Raw genomic sequence first — 16,866 nt, 5'->3', positions numbered from 1 at the left:
AGTGCACTACAGCTGTCTCTTACTATTGAACATTACAGGCTTCATAGTAACACAATAAACTAATTCTACAGAGATACCACCCTGTGTGAGAGGGGGAAAAGAAAGAGGAAACAAATGAAATTAGCTCTGGTGTTCATTTTATTTGCCATCGGTCTTCACTGAGCTGCGTGGATGATCGCTAATTGTACATAATGCATTTAGGGAGGAAGACAAAGGGAGTACGGGACGTCTATGATGCATGATGGAGTAAGTATAGAATGGTGAGTGTACGTGCATGCTGGCACGTCCGTCTGGGTTTACATGCTGTTTGAGGCCCAGCTTCTGTTTGAACGTGTGTGTGTGTGTGTTAGACTTGTGCCAGTCATGCTGCCGAGCAACTCCTTGATGGGGTGCAGTCGATCTCCGACAGTCTAAAGCTGCTTTAAAGCAGAAGTTCTCCATCTTTTTTCAGCCAAGGATCCCTTGCAAGAGAGAGAATATACCGAGGACCCCCTCTGGACCCCACTTTGAGAATCACTGCTTTAAAGGACTGACATTTAGATCCCACTGACATTTAGAAGTTCAATATGTACACTTCCCTAAAAGACCTTGTTAGCAATGTTAGTATTCATTATTCAGAACCAGTGGGTACATGTTTGTATTCATTATTTAAAACCAAATGAGTATTTAAAGTTGCAAGATGGTTTGGAGTCTGCTGGAAGCACTCGACAATATTAATGAGGAATGCTGAGGCAAACAGATTTCTCCTGATTAGAACACTCGTGCATAGACTTAAACTGGATTGTGCGTTAATGTTAAAATAATGGACTAATGAGAAAAAATTAAAGGGCTGTGAATCACAAGTTTGAATTCGGAACTTGAACTGGAACATTTTCTGTCTCTGAATATAATCAGCAGCTTATTAAAAGGTCTCGGTTGACCAAATGCAGCATTTTTCTGCTTTCTGAAAGACAGAGCTGACTTAACTGCAGCAGCATTTTGCAGCTATAATGTTTTTCTTCTATAGAGTGAGGCAACATATCCCCATACAACAGCTCGTATGATATCTTACGAAACGTTATTCTTAATTTTTCGTATGTTCTCCAGCGATTGTCAAGCAACACGTGTCAATTTCCACACGTTATAAAGCCTTTTCAAAATAACCTTCCGTCTTCACAGGAAACAACTTGGTTTGGTTTAGGAAACAAAACTACGTAGTTAGGTTTAGGAATAGATCGCTTTTTGGGTTCAAATAACTACGGAAGTGCGGTTACTCAAGTACGGAAGTTACGTGACAAATAAATCAACGTTGACTACTGGTTTTACACGGGACACGAACAGCGGTCTCCTGGGCGAAAGTCCGGTGTTTTTGTCACACGACCTCCTCCCTACGCGCCGTTTGTTGCCGAGACAAACTCCGCTGCCGCCATTTTGGACTGAAAACACTTATTATATTTATAGTATTTTACTGTTCAACACAAACCATTTCAGTACAATATAGCAATAGAATAGGAATTATTTAGTTTTACTGTTGTACGGCACTTTTTAGGCGGATATTTAATTGGAGCCGGTAGTCGCTTTCAGTCCAAAATGGCAGAAGTGTAGCTTTGCTGCTCGGTCGCTGATGTTGCAATGGAACGAACAATTGACTTTTACTTCTTGGCAATATATGTTCTTTGTTGTCTTTCTTTATACTTCCTGGTTCACGATTAGGTGGATTAAATCCGCATTAATTTTGTGGAATATATGCGAATTACAGGGCATTGCTTTTTGTAGGTTACGAACGGTGTATGAGAACAACTTGAGCGAGGTTACGGAACCAAGAAATGAAAAAAAATATTCTAAAGTGATCACATTAAAAGAGGATAAAAGATCTGATCCAGTGAATGTTGTAAAGTGTGGTAAATTACAAGGCTCTGGGAGGCTAACATCAGCATGCTCACAATGACAATGCTAACATGCTCATGTTTAGCAAGTATAATGTTTACTATGTTCAATATCTTAGTTTCGGGTGTTAGCATGCTAACATTTGCTGATTAGCAATAAACACAAAGTACAGCTGAGGCTGATGGGAATGTTTTGCAGGTGTTTAGTCATAAACCAAAGTATATTGACCAAAGAGCCACACCGTTAGCGTACAAAGTCAAATGTGTTCTCCTTGTGTTGTAAATGCTGATTTGAGTCTTTATCTCAGTCTGGTTAATGGAAGTCTCTCTCAACTGACTCGTGTGTGTATCCTTAACTGACTTCATTAGATGTGAAATGGATGTGGCAGGATTTTAATTGATTTGCGAGAGGAATTGGACTCAGTGGATCATAGCTTTGCTGCTCAATAAGCTGTTGTTATTGGGTTTGAGTTCATTAGCTCTAATTGGTTTTTCGTCGTTGACAGAGGAAGAACTTCAACATGATGTTCTCGAGGAACAACTTCCACATAATGTAATAGATTAGATGAAAATGATCTGGACTTGTTGGTTAAACTAGATCTATTTCATGTCTTTTGTATAGTTACAGCGGCGACTCAGCAATCACATTATTTATACACTGAATTGTTACATGAAAAGGTTACAGCAGCTAAAGGGAGGCTAGTCTCTATTATTTGGGAGAACAGGAGAGCTCTATTTTACTTAAATATTGTTAATTTTCCCTCTGCCGACACAAACTACAAAGATTCAATGAGATTTGTTGCTTTGTAAATCGTCATCACACCCCTCCCTTCACTCTGCTATATTAAGCCTTTCTATATATAACAACTGGAAACCATTCAGCTCTTTTTGAGCTGGCAACATTTTGCCAGCTGTATTTTTTTGCTAGTGATGCTAGTTTTTTTTTCATCCTCCTCTCTGAGGTATTCAATGTTGGCAGAACTGCAATGCAAAACACCACAGCTTTCTTTCTTTTGCTTCTCAGCAAAGCGGAAAATTCAGCCATACAAGTGGCTTGTGTAGACAAGGTGTGCAGAGGGATACAAATTACAGGTGCACTACTGTAACAACTAGTAATGCCTGCGTCCGGTTTGCAGAGGAGGAGCAGGCTCAGTCTGGCCTTCAGGTCCTGTGGAGGACCCAACATCGTAGGTTGTGTCCTTCACAGGATCCAGCCTCTGAATTGAGACACAGCTGTACATTTCAGAGCGCTGCTGATGTGCAACCGTGTGCATCCAGAGAATATGTCTAGCTGATGATGCAAGCTGTGGCCATATGACTCAAGCCAAAAGCATCTGTGCTGCTATGAGCATGAAAATCACAAAGCAGGCCTTTGTTGTAGCAATGATAAAGAAAAAGATACAAAAGAAATCTATATTGATTTTAAATTTAACAACACTGTGAAAAGCATGTCGGTCGTTCCGCCTCTTTGGTCCAGACTGTGTTGCCAACTCTTTTCCAATGAAAGTAGCCAGCACTCGCTCCAAAAGTTGCCAGATGATGCGACATGCTCATCTGCATACGGGTGATGTCTTTGCACATCATTTGCATAAAGCCTAGTGGTTGTGTCGGCTGACTGCCTGCCTGTGCACCTGCTGCACATGGTTTTGCAGAGTTTATGTTGTTCTACTATTCCCAGATTTAAAGACAACTTGTTTGCAAACACCTGAATGTGTATTCTGTTACTTAATAAAAACATAAACTCATTGCATGTCACTGCTTAGCTAATTATGACAAGACAACTTTTATTCTTAAAATGGGGTTGGTTTGAGGGTCTGCGTGGATACGACCTGCCCCGTCACATTTTAAATCCAAAGTGGTAAACACTACACATCCAGTAAAGTATGGAAACACTTTGGGTTTCACACATTGCAGGAAAAGGAGAGCTAGACATCACGGCTAAAGCTGCATGCTAGCTCTGTCATGGACAGGAAACGTTATCGTATCGCGGCAACATGCGGTCGAGCCAGCCGTCACTCTCATCTCTGTGGTCAAATCAGCCGACGCTACAACTGTAGAGCACCCATATACTGACATTTATATTAAATGCATTCAAACGGCCCCGATGGAGCTGACCATGGGTGTATAAAGAGAGCGGAACTGACAGGAGAGCTAGAGACCACCTTGGAGAAGTTAAAGGTAGTATACATGTGGGACTAGGTCCGGTTTTCAAAAAAAAACAAAAAACTTTTAGAACCTCTATTTTGCATTTTTCAATACAGCATTACTACTGTATTATAGTAGTATAACACTACTGTATTATACTCCATTACCAGAACTAACATCTACCTTCGGCTATGATGGAGACAATTATCCGTTTAAGAAACGAGGTAAGATTTTCTCAGCCAGACACACCTTTAAACAAACTTTTTTTCAGCATTACACTGATCTAGGCAAGCCTACATTTTCATCTGACAAATACAATTACTTGAGAAGTATAAGATACGTATGTGGACTAAAACAGGGCTGTTTTTACAGTTAAATTAACAAAACCATGACTGAAAACATATTCTAAGCTTCACCAAAAGATTTTAGATCAACCATATGTCCAAAAACTGATCTAAAACTGAATTTACTGGCAGTAAAAATACGTAAAGCATTCTGTCTGTATAGTATAAAGGAAAGTACAGTATAAAGATGTGATTCTATGGTGTAAGGCTGAACTTGGCTAGACTCTTGTGATGAACTGAATCAGTGTGTTTAAGAAAAAGTAGCTTCACAGTGCTCTTTAAAAGCAGATGTAGTTGGCTTCAGTACTTTCAACTTTCTTTTTTGTGTATCCAACGTTAGGATGGGACTGTTTTCTTAACTTTTGCATTTGTGTCTTTCAGTCAATTGAACAAGAACTGGTTGAAGCCGCTGCTCAACATGGTCCCAACCAGGACCAGAGAACCCAGCAGGCTCCAAGCAAAGAGACGCTGTACCTCAGAAGAGCCCTGCTGGACTCCGACAAACAGATCACCAAGCTGGCCTCAGACAATGCTGCCCTGAAGGAGCAGATGGCCAGCAAGGAGTCCAGCTGGGAGGAGGAGAAGATGAGGATCCTGAAGGCTCTCAGGTCAGAGAGAGTCATCAGGAAACAGGCTCAGACTGACCTTAAGAACAAGGAGAAGGAGAAACAGGAGGAGACCGGCTATCACAATCAAGATCTGCTTCACAAGCAGAACGAGATCCTCTTGGTCAAACAGCTCTGGACTGAAGAGCTAGCTAACATCTCTGTGGCATGGACGGCGGAGAAAAGAAAGATCACAGAGACCTGGGAGAAAGAGCTCAAATCTGTGGTTTATCAGAAGAATTTGATGGTTAAATTTCTGCAGGAGGAGTCGGACAGGAAGGTGAGCCAGGTCGTCCTGGAAAAGGATGATCTGATCACCCAAATGACGACGGCTAAGATGGCTCTGGAAGTCCAGAATCTGGAGAGCGAGGCCCAGCTGAAGGAGAAGGAGATGCAGCTCATCCAGAGCGAGGCAGAGTGGAAAAGAAAACTCGCCACTCTGGAAGATCAGCTGAGGAGCAAACTGGCTTCGAAGGAGGAGAACATCAAGGAGCTGCAGACAAACAGCAGAGAGATGGAGCAGCAGAGGATGAACCAACTGAGCCACATGGAAGAAAAGATACGGCTCCAGGCCGACACCACCGCCGACCTCCAGGCACAACTCCTCATGTTCCAGGAGCTCCTCCTCCAGAAACCTGACCTAGAGGAGATGAAGGCCAAGAAGAAGGAATTAAAGAGGCTGATTAAGGAGACGGAGAAGGAGGAGAAGAGACAGCAGAAAGAGAATGAGGAAAGAGAGAAGAAGGAGAACGAGAAAAGAGAGAACGAGGAATTGAAAAGACTGAAGAAAGAAAAGGAGGCTAGGGAGAAAAAAGAGGAGGATTTGAAAAGGGAGAAGAAGGAGAAGGAGAGGAAGGAGAAAGAGAGGAGAGAGGAGGAGAGAGAGAAGTAGCATCCTTTCTCTCCTCACTCTTCCCCCCATTTCCCCTATCCCCATCCCCCTTCTGACCATCCCACCCCTTCACCCCCTACACCCTACCTGCTCTATATCTCTCCTCCCCACAATCCAATTACCGCAACTAACATCTACGTTCGGCATTGTCTGTTCAAGAAACGAGGTAAGATTTCTCAGCCAGACACACCTTTAAACAAACTTTTTTTCACCGTTACACTGATCTAGGCAAGCCTACATTTTCATCTGTTTTTAATCTTTTGTCTAAACTTTTGACAAATACAATTACTTGAGAAGTATAAGATACGTATGTGGACCAAAACAGGGCTGTTTTTACAGTTAAATTAAAAAAAAAACATGACTGAAAACATATTCTAAGCTTCACCAAAAGATTTTAGATCAACCTTATGTCCAAAAACTGATCTAAAACTGAAGTTATTGGCTGTAAAAATACGTAAAGCATTCTGTCTGTATAGTATAAAGGAAAGTACAGTATAAAGATGTGATTCTGTGGTGTAAGGCTGAACTGTGTTTAAGAAAAAGTAGCTTCACAGTGCTCTTTAAAAGCAGATGTAGTTGGCTTCAGTACTGTCAACTGTCTTTTTGTGTGTATCCAACGTTAGGATGGGACTGTTTTCTTAACTTTTGCATTTGTGTCTTTCAGTCACTTGAACAAGAGCTCCCTTCCATCACCCGTTCATACTCTTTCCCTCCTCCCCACGGTGACATGGTGGACCCCCTACCATCACCCGTTCATACTCTTTCCCTCCTCCCCACGGTGACATGGTGGACCCCCTACCATCACCCATCCATACTCTTTCCCTCCTCCCCACGGCGGGCATCTCTCTGCGTGGGTTTACCCAGAGTGCTCTGGTTTTCCCCACAAAGATATAAATAAATATACAAAATATTAACTATTATCTGCCAATTAGTCTTTATAAAGTGACAATCCTAAAGATTTCAGTCCTGGTTGATTTTTAATTTCTATTTGAGTGAAAACAGTGGAATTGTGTTTAGAGTTTAGCAGTCTGGAGTCTTTATTGATTCATGAGCTTCAGAATTGTGTGCATAGTTTAATTATTTGTGTTCATACAGTGGAGGGAAAACTTTAATACAGCATTTTTTTCTGCCACAGGCTGGGCAGCATTACATGGCTTGACCTAGCAAAACACAAATTAGATCAGATTAGAGCTAATAACCCTCTTCAAAAAAGTCAACAGTCTCCAAACTATACTTAATTGTACTTGTATTTAAAATGTATTATAATTATGGCTGTCAAAATTAACGTGATAATAACATGTTTCAAATTCGCAAATTCGTTTTAACACCACTAATTTCTTTAGTGCATTAACGCAACTTCTTTAGGTTGTAGGAGGTTAAATAACGCTCCAAACTTGCGCTAAATTTTGGCGTGGAAAATCTGGCATGTCCATTTTTTATAGGGGTCCCTTGACCTCTGACCTCAAGATATGTGAATGAAAATGGGTTCTATGGGTCATTGTTTTGTGTTGTTAATTGATTTCCAATAATAAATATATACATACATCTGCATAAAGCAGCATATTTGCCCAATCCCATGTTGATAAGAGTATTAAATACTTGACAAATCTCCCTTTAAGGTACATTTTGAACAGATACAAAATATGTGATTAATTCGCAATTAATCGCGATTAACTATGGACAATCATGCACATAATCGTGATAAAATATTTTAATCGACTGACACCTCTAATTATAACTTAAATACACATACAATTGCTTTACATGTCATCACGTCTCCTGAGACCTTCATGTCTCAAATATCCTGAGACTACTTTTATTAATTAAGGATTCAATCAATTCCCGTGCCACTCACTTGTATTGCCTTTTTTACAAATGACACACAATATACTGTAACGCCCACTTTAAATGTTCTCCTCTGAATAATATATTTAAGAAATGGATGTTACTGAGATCTTTATAGTGCATGAACCAAATTAATACTGAAAGAAGCTGTTGGATCATAACAAGCAATCACTCAACTCACACGACAACACCTCCACATCTCACACAGCAACTGTCCATTATTCTTATGCGCCCTGACAGGCCTGCTGACAGTTAGATCACTTCAGTAATTGAATGAATGGGGGATATCCTTATTAACTTTCACAGCAGGAGGGTTTCTTGAAGTGCAATCACTGTGTGTGTGCATACAGTGCACATGCACAGATAATAAAGCCACACAAATTGGTGTACTATTCTTCTCAGCAGCCTCGATATTAAATACAAAAAACAGGCTGAAGCAGGAGAGGCTTTATTCTAATGAAACTGATCTAAGAGCCAATCAGGCTGAGGCAGATGGGACAAACCCACCTGTCATCCACGTAACAGAGAGCCACTTAAACAGCAGGCCATGATGATCCGGTATCTTGTGATCACTGTGCTGCAGGGAGCCTGATTGCCGGGGCTTATAATAAACACCGCTGTTGTCTGCGTGCACATCTTTTACAAGTCACAGATATTATTTTTGAGTGTTTTGAGGCAGAGCTGAATACATTACAGGAAGGAAGAAGGAGGAAGGAGGCTATTTTGATTATCATATCACATACACATAAAGACAGATACATGAGAGTGCCCCTTGAGCAAGTGAATGAATCACGTGTTGTTTCTATCTGGCTGAATTATAACCTAAGTGCCTGGATAATGCAAAAAGGAAAAGTGCAGGGTGTATTCCAGTAAATGTCCAGCTCGGGCAGTCAGCCAGTCAGCCTGAAGCGAATGCACGAAGACGAGGATCATTTAACGCTGCGTCTCTCATTCATAGCCGCTCCGAAGAAGATCTCTGACCTTGGTTACCCCGAGACAGAGAGCAGCACAGCACACCAGGCGGGCCGCGCCCACACGGGTGCTCGCTGGCATTGTGGCATCTCATTCGGAAAATTGGCGTAAACAACTCGCGTCACTCTGAGGCATCACAGAGAAAAGGAAAGGAGTGAAGCCTGACAGCTTAGAGAACAATATGTTTTCTCTGCGTTCATACCCTTTGGTGATATTTAACATTATGCACAAAAATGTCATCGTGCAATACAGACGCGGCCTGTTCTCTGAGATTGGAAAACATCAACACAAAATGTAGCTTTGAATTGGAATTGAATACTATCAACACATCTATGTATGCAGCTGTGAGCTGAGAAAACTCCAGATGCCGAGGGGGCAGGCATGTCTGAACACCATATGCAGGGTACAAGTTGGAGGTTAATAATATCCAAAATATGGGTGGGAAAAAAAATCTATTCACCTATGTATTGCGATTTATTTTTTTTAACGATTTTGAAATATATTTTTTTAATGCCAGAATCGATATATTTGCTTCATTTGAGTCTATGCGGAGGTAGAAGGAAGTTACCGCTTTTATTGTTGTAGTCTGAGTAACGTGACATCATATCTGTTCCGTATCTGTCAACCAAAACAAACCACAGCGAGCCAAAACGAGAAAGTAGAAAATGGCGGAGGGTCCACATGGATACGACCTGCACCCTCACATTTTAAATCCAAAGTGGTAAACACTACACATACAGTAAGGTATGGAAAAAATGTGGGCTTCACACATTGCAGGAAAAGTAGAGCTAGACATGATGGCTAAAGCTGCATGCTAACTCTGACATGGACAGGAAACGTTATTGTATTGTGGTAATGTGCGGTCGAGCCAGCCGTCACTCTCATCTTCGTGGTCAAATCAGCCGACGCTACAACTGTAGAGCACCCATATACTGACATTTATGTTAAATGCATTCAAACGGCCCCGATGGAGCTGACCATGGATGTATAAAGAGAACGGAGCTGACGGGAGAGCTAGTTACTGAGGTAGTGGCTAGAAGGGAGCCAGCAAACTGGGGAAACTCTCGCGAGATGGTGAAGGTTAGGCATTGACTTTGAATACTTAAGGTTAAGCGACCCGACGACCTGTCGGGCAGCGAGTCTCGCGAGAGTTTGTGCAGATCTCAGATCAGATTTCGCAATTTGCAAGCTCCCTTCTAGACACAAACAGCGACTGACTTGGCAGGTTAGCAGAAGTATACACATGTGACTATGTCCGGAACTGTTTATACAAAATACGTATATGGAAATAAGATTGATTGGATCATATTCACCAGAAGTATAAAACATTACATGTCCCTTATAAATTAAATAGAAAATAATACTAATTTGTGAGGGAAATGTCTTTATTCCCTCATTTTGGGGTTGCCGGAAAAAAAAAAGAATGAATGCCTGACAATGACTGATATCTTTGACTTCAGGACATCTCTGACTACATACATGCTGAAAGTCAAACATTTTTACTGTATCAATTTAGATATTTTCCACAGTAAATGTCCCTAGAAGTGTATGATTCAACTTTTTTCCCATTGTCTAGTGTTAAAACAGTTAACAAAAATCGCAATAAATCGTAATATGGAATCGCAATACTTAAAGGGACTTGTTAACAGCGACACCTTGACAGTTACGTTATTGCCTCCCAACCACAGCCGGCAGTCGAAGACACCGGCACCCAGTCGGTAACGAGACGATAACGTAACTCGTTGAGGAGCCCCGTCACTTCACAAGACACGGGAAACCTCTGTTGGTCTGGAGGAGCTGCAGCATTTATTTCTGCACAAATGTCCACTGTACATTCACTAGATATTCTCAGAGCTAAACTAACTCTTCTGCAGTGTGGAGTGAGTGCGCGTTCACGTCTAGAGGTGGGGTGTGTACGCGAGAATGCGCGCTCCGTCTGAGTGAGGGCAAGCAGGCAGAGGAGACGAGGCTCCGGCCACACGCAAGCGCGCATATGCGAACGCATATGTGTCCCGACCCGCTACATTTATACGCTTAAAAAGTTACAAACAGTCCCTTTAAAAATCGCAGCACATAATCAGAATAATAATCAGTATACAGAATCATCACCCATGTATCTTGATAGTATTGAATAGGGAGATACAGTTGGTGTATCGTCCCAGCCCTAATCCTAAATTCAGTCACTTTATTCCTTCAGTCAAACTAAGTCCAAGTGTGTGGAGACGGTGAGATTGAGAAAAAAAAGATGGCCAAGGATGAAACGAGAGATGGAACGATAGAGAAGCAACAGTGATGTCCCCCAGGGTCAGTGGGTGTGAGATCCATCTGTTCCTGGAGATCACATGCACACACACACACACACATGCATGCAAGCACACCACTGGGTCATAGTACACAGTGTTTTCAGAGGACTATTTTCGAGAGCTGAATATCACAAATCTATGTGCCAGAATTAGAAGGTTCAGCATTTGATGCCTTTCTTAGAGGCGTCAGACTGCTCAGGAAACAGCATGATAAACGCACGAGGAAGGAATCATCCAGTCTGTTGAACCTCACAACAGACACAACAACTATGTGAAGGTCCGTCCAAGAAATAGTTTGAAGCCAGTTATAATTATTGGCAGCTTCAGATGCTACAGCAATAAGTAGCAGTCGACCAGTAACATCTCTTGGCTCTGTCGCAGTGCTGGACCGGTTTATAGGGCAGATGATGTTGATGTCAATCAGGAAACTGTGTCTTTCAACACTAATGCCAACTATTTCTCCTCAGCCTTAAAGGACCAGTGTGTAACAATTAGGGGGATTTATTGGTAGAGATGGAATCTCATATTGATAAGTTTGTTTTCTTTAGTGTATAATCACCTGATAATAAGAATCGTTGTGTTTTTGCTACCTTAGAATGAGCCGTTTATATCTACATATGGAGTGGGTCCGATATCTAGTCTCCTATCACAACATCAATCTAAAATCTATATATTGCCCAGCCCAATATACTGTATGCTCAGCATCGTGGGTCACAGTATATTTCATATATATGAGTTAAAAAAAAGAAGAAGTGTGACAGACAGGTATTGAGCAACAGACAGGCAGATGTGTTTCACTGCTCACATCCCCAGACTCCTCCGTGCCTCTGGCTCCGTCAGTCACCAACTCCCAGTCCGTTATCTCTGATACAGAGTGACGAGTCAGACAGGATGGAAGGGATTAAAAGCCCCAAATGATAAATACACAAACAGGGAGAACGTTTCCTGATGTTTCCTGACACCTGATGTAATGGTACAGCCGTAAAAAGCATATTTGCTTTAATAGTGTTGTAGATACAGTTGTTAGTTTATTAGTCTCATCTGGCAAAAACTACTGCAGTCTAATACAACAGTGCTGCAATAAATCATACCTCCATTAAAGCTGCAGTCGGTAGCTTTGAGCAAATATGATAACAAAAAAAAAACTGTCACTATATCCTGGCAGTACGATCATCAATCATGTTCACCGGTATCCTCCGGTATCATAATGGCAATGGCAAGATTTCACCGCGCCCGAAAGGAAAACAACCAATCAGAGCCGAGCGGTCTCTAAAGCAGCTGTCAAACTCACAAACTTCAATCAAACTTTCAAACTAGGCAGCGCTGATCAAATGTGAATCAAGATTCTGTTACTATAATGCCTATTTCTCGCCTTAAATGTTTTCAGAAACATCTTGTAGTGTACTGTTTAGCTGTAAAATGAGAAAGTCGGTCGGCGGTGCTTGGTTTTGGCTCGACTGTTTTCAACATGGCGGCCGGGTCACAAATTTGAACAAGATGTTTCTGAAAACATTTGAGGCGAGAGATAGGCATTAGGCTGCATTCACACCAGATCAGGCGTTATGGCGGAAACACAAGTCTTCCCATTCATTTAGAATGGGGGTAGTGCTGTTGGGCTGCGGCTGCAGCGGCCACAGGGGGTGCCGATAAAAACTCAGCGACCCGATGTCACGGTGCGGTGGCTAATCACGTAACCGGCGATCCAGAGCTGTGCAACCCAGCCAGGAGGGACCAAAAGACGTTAATCGTCACAGTTAGTGGGCCATTAAATTCACTCTCCCACACCACTGCACAAACCCTGCGGCGCATCGCCGCAACACCTGATCTGGTGTCAATACAGCCTCACAGTAACAGAATCTTGATTCATATTTGATCAGCGCTACCTAGTTTGACAGTTTGATCAGAGTTTGCCATTTTTGCGAGCAGTGATTGACAGCTGCTTTAGCATGTGCTCTCTCTGATTGGTTGTTTTTCTTTGGGCACAGTGAAATCTTTCAAATGCCATTATGAGCACAGGAGGAGCAGAGGAACATTATTTTTTTTTCACAGATTATCTGTCTCAATTACTACGGTCAGGATATAGTGACCGTTTTATAAAAATAACTTTTTATCATATTTGCTCAAAGTCACTGACTGCAGCTTTAAGGTTATAATGTCAATATTTGTTGGAGAGGTTTTAGAGGTTTTGATTCAACTTTATGGACATTTGGAAGCTGTAGTTTGTGATACTTCTGAATTTTATTGATTAATTGTGGATCTTTTCTTCTTCTAAAGCTTCTTGAGAGGCGATTTAATGAGATTATTGGGGTTCAAGAGGTTGGCTTAGCAAGTGATGCTCCTGTTTGTCAAAAATACTGGTTGATTGAAGTTCGAAACAAACAAGCTTTTAATGATTATTCATTAATAATCTGGTTAGATCATTGTTTTTCCATGCAGCTTGAGACTTTTTCTTTCATGCCAGCATTAATTTAGGAGAAAACCTCTCCTAGTGGCCCGTCTATCAGCAGATGGCGAGAAGCTGCCCAGAAGGAGGGAAGGACATCTGAGAGGAGACGTAAATAAGAGAGAGAAGAAAGAAGAAAATGGCTAAAGAACAAACCACATGACGTGCTGTATGAACTGAGTGAAAACAGGCTCTTTTGGTCATCCCTTACTCCTGCTTTCTGTACGCTGGCGTGTCTCCTCGGTTTAACTAGAGAGGGTTTAATTGAGGCCAGTCCTGCGTGTGCATGTGTGCAGACTCAACCTTAAATAAATCCTATTTCACCATCTGTCCCTGCAAATAACACACCTTTGTGCTCCATGGGGGATGTGCTTTATGCTTTGGTTTTGCAGTAATTTATCTTTCAAACTTCACATACTGATATGTGATTGTGTGACTTACACATATACACAAGCAGACACAAACGCAGCATTTCACTTACCACCATCTTGTTGAGGGAGACCCAGCAGTCAGACGGAAAGTCCTGCAGCATGGGAACAAGGAACTGGAGACAGCCATCCCAGTGACACAGCAGCAACATCATACCAATCAGGTTGAATATTCGCATCACAGCGCTGGCCAGGTCATAGGTCATGTGGAAGATCTGTCAGGAGGAGAGGAGACGGGCAGAGAGAGGGTTATCGAAGGGGAGAGGAGGAAAAGACAGAGATAGATATGTGAGGGGAATGAAAAATCAGTTTATACAGATTGAGGTACATCAACAACAGCTCATACAGCATATTCACTTTATTCCTTTTAGCTCTGGGCAGGTAGCAGAAGTTTTACCCCCAAAAAACAGCTGTCTGCTGTCAAGAATTGAAGACAAGAAAAGCAAAACAATGAGCTAAAAGACGCTGAAGGGAGCTGCTGAGTCAGGTGGTAATACTTTGTGAGTTTGACACAATAAAACCCCGATCAAACAGATCACGTTTTAACAGCGCGGAAAAGCGCCCGACTACTAACTATTTGGGTTGTGTACAGTTCATGGTTTGCATTAATGTAACGTAAGCACTCATGTGGTGGTTGCCTAGCAACAATATAAAATAAAAAGATGCGGCAGACTGCAAAACGCGCTCTGTCTGATCGGGCAACAAAAACGAAATGAACATCCTGCTGTATTGAAGAAGACTTGAAACTAGCGATTGAGACCATAAACTCATGTTTACAATGTTTACTGAGGTAATAAATCAAGTGAGAAGTAGGCTCATTTTCTCATAGACTTCTATACAATCAATTTACAAACAATTTTGCAACCAGAGGAGTCGCCCCCTGCTGGCTGTTAGATAGAATGCAAGTTTAAGGCACTTCCGCATTAGCTTCACTTTTCAGACCCGGAGGTTGCCACCTGCCAGCAAGACACATCTAAACACATGCACACACTATCCTGCCTTATAGTTCACATGCAGGACAAATTTCTGGTCTCAAGTGAGAAATGAGCCTTTGTTTTTTATATAAGAAATCATCAAATTGGCCCATAAAGCAGGGCTTTCTAATATGCATAAATATATATTATATGCAGACATACATCCAGCATCTGGCCTACTTCCCTGGTAGGATAACACTCTGTCCCTGGTGGGGAATATGCTTTTGCTTACAAGTTAGCGAAGCCTCCAGGTGGCCCGGCTAAGCGAGGATTTGACAGCAGAGCCCACACATTGATGTAAACCTACCCTCATGCACAGACACACATAGTGGTAACGAGGCCTGGCCATTAGCCAGAGAAAGCCTCACTGAGTGGTGTTTACAAGGCTTTGACCACAACACCAGCTCCACACAAATGAGCCTTCCTACCTGAGGGGAGTAAATCTAAAGAAACAGCAGAGAGAGGCCGGCCGGGGCTGCTGATCAAAGCTTCGTCAGCATCTCATGAATGAGTTCCTGTTCATTTTCCCCACCTGGTTATAATGTAGACCCTCAGCCTGACACTATTGTGCTATGATTGAGGATTGAATGACAAACAGCATGTTGTTTTTATGTTATTGATTAGTGAGATCATCATACCATGTTTTAAATTGTTTCCCCTGTTATACTCATTATTTGAAGTACATATATATCAATTAGAAATCCAACTAGATTTCTCTTGTGTCACTTCTGGTTCCAAAAAAATAAGATGGCGATGGCCAAAATGCCGACCTCAAGGCTCTAAAACGGCAGTCCACAAACCAACGGGTGACGTCACGGTGACTACGCCCACTTCTTATATACAGGCTATGCTTGTTAGTGTCAAAACAAGAAACACATTCCTCCATCCATGGTCTGTGTTTGGCTGTTTTCACCAAGTGTCATGAATTTATTTGACTTTATTTATAATTTGTGTGTAATTTACATGGCAAGTTCTTTAAATGCTCATAACACTAGTGGCACCTAGTGGTGTGGTTGCAGATTGCAACCAACTAAGTACCCCTCCTCCGCTCTCTCCTCCCTTTACGTGAGCCGCGGAGGAAACCGTGGAAACGGAACCACGGTTTTGCACTCTGCACTTTCACAAGCGTGTCGGAGAACTACGGTGGCCTTCAGGTGACGTAAAAACATTAAAAGCTCTTGTTAGAGCCAGTGTTTGATTTGTCTGTTCTGTAGAAACATGGCGGACTCCGTGAAGAGGACCCGCTCCCTATGTAGATATGAAGCGCTCGTTATAAGCTAATGTAAACACAAAGATTCTTAGTGCTAGATGATTATACACTAATGAAAACATAGTTATGAATATTATAATCCATTTCTGCAAATAGATGCCCCAAAATGTTACACACTGGACCTTTAAGTACTGCACATCTTAGCTGTCTGTGCACTAAATATCTCCTCCTTAACCTCCACATCTAGAATATCTACATATATTCAGCATCAAAGTGTGGTTTCTACTTGGTGGATATTCGAATATTTATCAAATATATGTTTCTTCTTCATTCTTCACTCTTCTTCATATTTCAAGTTTCCCCTTCCCCTTGTAAATTAACTACAGACCAAAGACATTACTTTCTTTACTTTTTCCCTGCTATAATGGCCTTGGCTAATTTGGAGAAAGCGAAGGGGAAACACAGTGTGAGGCTCTGCTCTGTGATTAGGAAGCATTCCCATCATGATTAATGAGGCTCCAGGACTAACGTCCCACCCCCCCCCCCTGACGCCCGAACAGCACCTGGCCATGTGTCACTGTCAGACCACAATCTAGGTCAAAGCACATTACTGTGACCACAACTCACAGCCTGGAGAAACGCAGATAAAGTACTTTCTACTCTTCTGTCTGCTGCACATCGTCAAACACACGGATGATTCAGACGACAACGTTTGGAGAATGAACCTGATGAATATTACTCCCACAAATCTCCACTCTCATGCACCCGCTCCCACCCGTTCACCATCATTGTCTGTAGCTCATGAAAAAGGCATCCTCTCTAAGGCATGTGCAGCAAGTG

At 42.0% G+C, this 16,866-nt stretch overlaps 2 protein-coding genes across 3 annotated transcripts in view; one reads left to right on the top strand and one right to left on the bottom strand.

Annotated features, from left to right (window-relative positions):
* The window catches only part of hcn2b (hyperpolarization activated cyclic nucleotide-gated potassium channel 2b), a 64,621-nt gene that overhangs the window by 38,872 nt on the left and 8,883 nt on the right, over nucleotides 1–16,866 (bottom strand). For both annotated transcript variants that reach the window (XM_074635683.1, XM_074635682.1), the window contains one exon: nucleotides 13,896–14,057. In XM_074635683.1, coding sequence (XP_074491784.1) covers nucleotides 13,896–14,057 — 162 coding nt within the window. The remainder of the gene's footprint in view (nucleotides 1–13,895; nucleotides 14,058–16,866) is intronic.
* Nucleotides 4,083–6,765, top strand: LOC141767932 (uncharacterized). Its single transcript, XM_074635684.1, has 3 exons — nucleotides 4,083–4,234; nucleotides 4,736–6,017; nucleotides 6,516–6,765. Exons 1-2 carry the CDS (start codon nucleotides 4,202–4,204, stop codon nucleotides 5,849–5,851), a joined length of 1,149 nt encoding a protein of 382 aa, XP_074491785.1. The 5' UTR covers nucleotides 4,083–4,201; the 3' UTR covers nucleotides 5,852–6,017; nucleotides 6,516–6,765.

The sequence above is a fragment of the Sebastes fasciatus genome, chromosome 5, assembly GCF_043250625.1.
Source record: "Sebastes fasciatus isolate fSebFas1 chromosome 5, fSebFas1.pri, whole genome shotgun sequence".
Lineage (NCBI taxonomy): Eukaryota > Metazoa > Chordata > Actinopteri > Perciformes > Sebastidae > Sebastes > Sebastes fasciatus.
Note: the sequence above shows the minus strand (reverse complement) of the source record. Positions and strands in the feature narration are given on the sequence as shown.